This window comes from Agrilus planipennis, unplaced genomic scaffold (genome assembly GCF_000699045.2).
Source record: "Agrilus planipennis isolate EAB-ADULT unplaced genomic scaffold, Apla_2.0 scaffold54, whole genome shotgun sequence".
Taxonomy (NCBI): domain Eukaryota; kingdom Metazoa; phylum Arthropoda; class Insecta; order Coleoptera; family Buprestidae; genus Agrilus; species Agrilus planipennis.
Window position 1 is genome coordinate 757123 of NW_020439000.1, and position 6571 is coordinate 763693.

A 6571-nucleotide genomic window follows, 5' to 3' on the forward strand; every position below is an offset into this window, starting at 1 on the left:
CTCCTCGATCAGTTTTTTGCCAGCAAAGACCAAAAATTTTATGAGCGTGGAATTATGCTACTACCAGAAAGATGGCAAAAGGTGTTGGACCAGAACGGTCAATATATAATTTAATAAAGTATTTGTTTATTATACGAAAACTGTCTTTCATTTCCACAAAAGAAAAAATGACTTTCCGAACAACCCTATAATAAACTCATACGAATAAATAAATGATCATATATTATTTAGTTTGAACTTAAATCTTGTGATATCTAATTGTAAGGCACAAGAAGAGAGGGAATACATTTTCATTCGGTCCACTGACATTAATTTTTTTACCAAAAAGGTCACACCTTCGGTAAAATAAACTCATTAATGTAAGGGGGTTGTGCAGGCAGGCTACATTAATGCCTAATTAAAAATAAATTAACCTCTCCTGTTTTTGCACGTTGTGTAATTGATGTTTCAGGTTAGATTTTGCTGAAGAGCTCACTGATGGTTACTTTGATTGATTTTTGGCTTATTGTGTTAAGCTTAATCCGGCGTTTGTTCTACATATACACAGCAGCAATTACATTAGCTTTGCCGACGAAAATCTGGTTACACCTAATATGTTCATTAATTATTCCGACCTGGAGGTAGTTTCGTAAATGCGTATTTAGTAAATATTGTGGACCCGTGAAAACTGTTTAACAGAGGTCACGCTTCTGGAGCGGTAAATACATCAGGTCGAGGTAAATATTGCGACGAGACAGCGTCAATTTATACAAATAATAGGTACGCAACATGACCTTACACTTTTGAATTTATTGTATTGCCAGTGAATCGCAAATCAGAGACAGAAAGACACCAAATTTGCATGGATTAACTGCCTGGTTTTTAATAAAAAGAGGTACATAACATTTAAGTTCTTTAAATATTAATAATATATACTAGGGTTTCGCTAACTGTGCGCCGTGACGCCCTAGGTCGGCACTACAAATATTACAAATTCCCAAGGGCGACACAACAAAAATAAGTTCGGAAAGCCCTCATATATACGACGATATGATGATAGTTCAAGTTTTCAGCTTTGTATAATATTTGGAGATTTTTGAGACAAATCTGAAAATCTTACAGCCACAATCGTCCTACTATTATCGCTTATTTGACGATTTCGACGATATTAATGTACTTATTCTGGAATTTGGGTCGTCGCAGAGAGAGTCCAAGAGCTCCTTAGCAATGTTAATGCGATTGTGTTTTTGATAGCAATCGATATGTGTAAGACTAGAATATCCAACTTGGATTTCAATTCTCTTTAACCAAAAAATAGTTTAAAATTCTTGAATTCAATATTTCTCGACTGCAGGTGCTCACTCCTGGGTCATTTGGCTTTACATGTGAAAGTATGTATTTCAAAGGGTCTTTTTAGCTTTTAAATTTTTATATTGGAACATACGGAGTAGGTTTTAGGTACCTACATCTACCATAATAGTAAATGAAAGCTCTCGACATATTGGACGATTGCTCACACGATTCCCGCGACCAACTTCTTGCTTTAGCCGAGAATTTCCCGAGTTCCTACCGTTACATGATGTCTTAGACTTAATAAGTTATTTGTAAAAAAACAAAAATTCATACTGGTAATGACTTACCTCATGTTTATGTTCTTCCATAAGCTTTTCAACACTCTTTTCTTCTTGCATACAAATTTCGTCATTTTGGAGCAGCGTATCAAACACGAAGGTGTCGTTCTTCTTGCAGCATGCAGTTTGCGGCGTCGTCGCCGTGACGTTCATGACGTCGAACGTAAATTGACGCTCATGTTTGACGGTTGTAGGTGTTTTCGGGGACATTGTCACGGGAATGATACAATGCGCGCCTCTCTCAGCGTTACCACCTTCCAGCTGGTTGTTATCTAAATTTAATATGTCGAAAGAATCATTTATCTCAAGGCTGTCATGACAATCGGTTGTTTCGCCGTCGGTTGCGGTCATGGTTGTAATCATGGTGTTGGAACTGTCAGTGCTGGTATTAATGGTTGTCTCTGAAGCCGTGCTGGAGCCCATCAGGACCACCTTCGGAACCGGCGTTTGGGCCTGGAAGCAAAAGGAACTACCAATTACTAAATCTACCTGGAGGTCTAAAATTTTTGAAATGAGAACAGAGTTTTGAAAATGTAACTTGCACTTCGGATAATATCCTCAGCAAAACGCAAACCAAAGTTTCCTTTTTTTTTACTATTGGTACCTAAAATTGCTGGCGCAGAGTTCATTGTTCATATGTCCGGATAGCACACGGTTGAGAAATAGAAACAAACCCTTAATGATGAAAAACTAAAGAAAGAAAATTATCGAATCTGCCAACTTTGCAAAACTAACGTTGTTAACTTATATCTATATTTAAAGTAAAAGAAATATGAAAATGGAGATACCTGCGTTTTGGCATTCGTTTTGGTAATTCCCCGGCCAGTCTTGAAATGTAGCCTTCTAAGCGCTGAAGTAGCCGTTGTGATCAAGTCCTCGGAAGGTCGGGTAGATCTTGGGCCCGACTGCGAGTTTATGGTCATTCTAGGGCGAGGACTGGGGCTACTGCTAGGGGAGCAGTTTTCGGACGGGTTGGCACTCTGAAAAGATCAAAAAAGATATTTTATTCAACTCAATGAAATGTCGTTAATATGTTATAAAAAGTAATTGTATTTTAAAAGCGACTAATAAGGATAATGGGACGTCCTGGGACTTTAAGCTTAGGCCGTCCCTTGTCCCTACGAATATTGGTGGGCGAGCAATCCCCCTGGACTACGCCGTAAGGTAGAGCCTTTCAGGAATCGTGGGATTGGGTGGGTGGTGGTTCGGGTGAGAAAGATGAGACGGACGAAATGAAAACAGAAGAAAATGAAAGATCATTTGTGGAATATTAAACTACTTAAATGATCCAAGCAAATCGCAGAAAAACTTGGATCAATGCAGATAGATCCGGAATCGAGTCGGCGTCCTCCCGAATGCTAAGCAATGGTCTAAACCTCTAGACCACGACGCTCGGTCATCCCACCCTCTATAGATGATCATATACCTCCTTCTATGTACAATTAACAAGCATTACATAGACATGTAGGTTAAAAACGTCCATTAGGTAATTGCTTTAAAGAGGACATTTTTCGATGAAATAATTTTTATTAACCTTTATATCATTACTACATCCACTTTGACATTTTTTAATTTTTAAAAGTGATTAATAAGTACGAAACGTTAATGTGAAAATTCAATTTCAATTTTCTTATCAGTGCGACAACAGCAGCAAAAATTTTTCCCTCATTAACTTGAGGTAGTTTGTAGTGGATAAGAAAATTGAAAATGAATTTTCACATTAATATTTGTTACTTAATTGGTTTATGAATCAATAATTTTATTTAAATTAATTTAAATTATCACGAAAATTCAGGGTAAATCGATGAGTTTACGCAAGTAAGTGGAAAGATTAATTGGGTAGATAATTGTATGACACCATTACACTATTACACGCAATGTTACGGAACATGTAATTAAAAACTTCATGCTATAAAGTATAAAGGGCTCGATGGATCAATCAATAGCTTCTTGTTTTTCAGAAATAATTATTTCAAGCCAATCACTGTAAAACATGTAAATACAGTGGATTCTATTTATTACGACCTTGGTTATAGCGGCCATTTTGCTATAGCGACATTAAATCTAAGTCCCTCGAATTTAGAGCATATTTTAGTACAAAATTCATGTGTCTATAGCGACTTCGGATGTAATGCCGAGTTCGGGTGTAGCGACTGTTTTTAATGAACCATTTGTACAAATCCCTAGTTATCCCATGCAGATATAGCGACCGAAATAGATCGCAAAAGACGCAAAGAGATTTCTTATATTTTGTTTATATTCACATTTGTTGATAGATGTTAGTCAGGTAGATAGATATTAAGCGTGTACGTTAAAATGGTTCAGTTACAAAGTGATATTTTAAGTAGCAACTGAGTTGGTAAAATATTGAATAAGTATGACTCCTAGATGCACATTTGCTGTTAAAAAAAGGCGGAAATCGCTTCAAAATTGAAAAATGGTGAAAACAGTACATACTGTTCGTTTCAAGAAGTTAGAGATATGCCCTTTCCCTTTCATATTTGTCTGCGTAGCTCATTTCTTCACCGATCATCGAGCGAGAGCTAGACAAAAGTGTACAGTGCCATTTGCAAAATTATTTAAACTGCCTTGTTAAAATTTAAAAATATGCTTATTAGCATATTTAGCCAAAAATAGTAACAAGTGGATTAACTTAACGTTCTATACACCTATAAAACTTTTGCTTTGTTTCCTATTGTTAATTTATGTATATACATTTTTGTTTTAAGAAATTGCTAAACATTTTCGTCTAGTACTGTACAGTTCCAGCCGATCTCCTAAGACCGCCCATCGAGAACTCTGCTTGTTCAAGCTTGTTCCAACTATTTCTGTTTTGCTCACGCCTAATGTGTATTCTGTCTATCTTCGCGCAGATTTTTTCAAGGTCACAATTCTAACAAGTTGAAATGGACAGTACGTGTCTGTATCTCTTTACCTTTGCCTGTAACGACGTCCGAATAAAACGACGACATTACAGTGGTTCCCCTTCGTCATCGTTATACGCGGAATCAACTGCATGTTGTTACACCAAAAGTAATCGTACAACAATTTAATTTAGATTTTAATGTGAACCATACTATTAGGTATTAATGCCTCATATTTTTGTTGTATTATTAGTGGAAATATCAACAGCTCTTCGTATTCACTAGATGAGAAGTTTATAATTCAAGCTTTTTATGAAAGAAATATGGATGATATATGGAGTAATTATCGGAACAGATACAGAAATATAAACAAGTAGTGTTTCTGTTGGAAGTGCCGCTACTTTCTGCATGAAAGGCGGATGATTTAGCTGATGAATACATAAAACGAAGTTGAAGTTTGAAAGTGTTCGAGCGTCAGAAATAAATTGCTTTTCAGAAAGGTTATACAGTGTCGTGAACGCAATTTATTTAAGAAATACGCCAGAATGCACTTTATCCTTCTTTGATACTGGAGCTTCTCCTCTCTTTTTCGTTACACAAAAATAAAGTAGAGCTTGTGAAGGGTTTATTGGAAAATTTACTGTTCTATACACACCACCCCCAATAAATGTTCCCTCAAGACCTCTTTATTTAATCAGCAAAGCCGGAGTCTCCGGATTCGTCGCTTTTTTAGAACACTCCGGTAGATATAGACTATAAAATGCCGGATTTTATTTGAAGTTGAACGAATCGAGCTGATTTAAACTTGATACTACTGTACACAATTTGTCGAAAAGTCTTAATCAAGTAATTAAAGATTAAAATGATGCTATAACAAATTCAAATTTACGAGACTAGAAACTCCAAAAGCTTATTGAAATTAATCCCTATACGACTTGAAGCTTGATAAGAAGCTTCTGTATGTCCTTGCCTAATTCAGAGCTTAAAAAATTGAACATTTGTAACATTAAACCCATTAGGTGCTGTTTAGGAAATGCATACATTTAATTGAAACTAAAGGCATTAAATCGGCATGCACAGATCATTTAATTGAATGATAGACAATGCGAGAATACAATCATGCAGTCATTATATTGAAAAGTGTGATTCTGGCACATTTGCAACAAGTCTAGGATGTTTCGTCCTGATTTAAATTGATGCGTGTTATGTCGACATATCACAAATTGAGGTTTATGTCTACAAGTTTTGCTGTTAATTAGCAAACTACATCATTAAACAGTACGTATACTCGTCCATGCGTATAAATATATGACGGTACATGTGTATTAACAGTAGCAACGACACGCCGTACTTTTCGGGGTAAAACTCCAACTTGGAAGACACTAATTAACTCGAGATTTGACACGAAACTTTGGAAAAACTTCTCAGAGGGAAAAGCTTGGGGTATTGGTAAAAACCGTTATATGGCGTTCGTACTTTTATTAATTATTGCCAGCTTCTTAGAAGTTGCCAACAAACGTGAAAGGGGAAGTGGAAGTAGAAGTGTAACAAATGAAGAAAAATGGATCAGAAATCAAATCAATACATCAAAATGTATTGAATGTACGTATACATCTTCACCACATTAATTGTTAAATTAAAAAACGTATAAAAGTATTCGTGACGACATATATCTTCATGTTAATAAACTTATTAGTTTAAAATTGATAAAATTCCAAGCAGACGAAGCTGCTCGGACACACGGCTAGTGTTTTATCTATGTAGGTCAAACTAGATAAAATATTAAGAACATAAAAATAGCTTTTTAAATTCGATTTAAAGGTTTCCGTGAAAATCTTTACATTGTTTTTCTATACATTTAATTTTGTTTTTCATCAAGTTAGAAGTGGCTGATTTTAGATATCTAGGAAGTCAGATAAGTCAGGACGGAAGGACTTATCATCGTTAGGTCATCAGTCCTAAGACTGGTTGCACACGTACCTCCACTCTTTCCTATCCTGAGCTAAACTTCGCATTTCCCTAAAACTAGAACAGCCCACATCCTTAACTATTTGCGAACAGTAATCTAATCTAGGTCTACCTCTACCCCTCCTAACT

The 6571-nt window shown here is 35.9% G+C and overlaps 1 protein-coding gene across 3 annotated transcripts in view; it reads right to left on the reverse strand.

Moving 5' to 3' along the window:
* LOC108734398 overlaps positions 1-6571 on the reverse strand; it is a 132030-nt gene that overhangs the window by 71174 nt on the left and 54285 nt on the right. For all 3 annotated transcript variants that reach the window (XR_003231386.1, XM_025975832.1, XM_025975831.1), the window contains exons 2-3: positions 2399-2590; positions 1620-2063 (exon numbers count right to left, since the gene is read on the reverse strand). Coding sequence is in view for 2 of the 3 variants with exons in the window: in XM_025975832.1 (XP_025831617.1) it covers positions 1620-2063; positions 2399-2533 (579 nt within the window). In the remaining variant the exon portion in view is untranslated. The remainder of the gene's footprint in view (positions 1-1619; positions 2064-2398; positions 2591-6571) is intronic.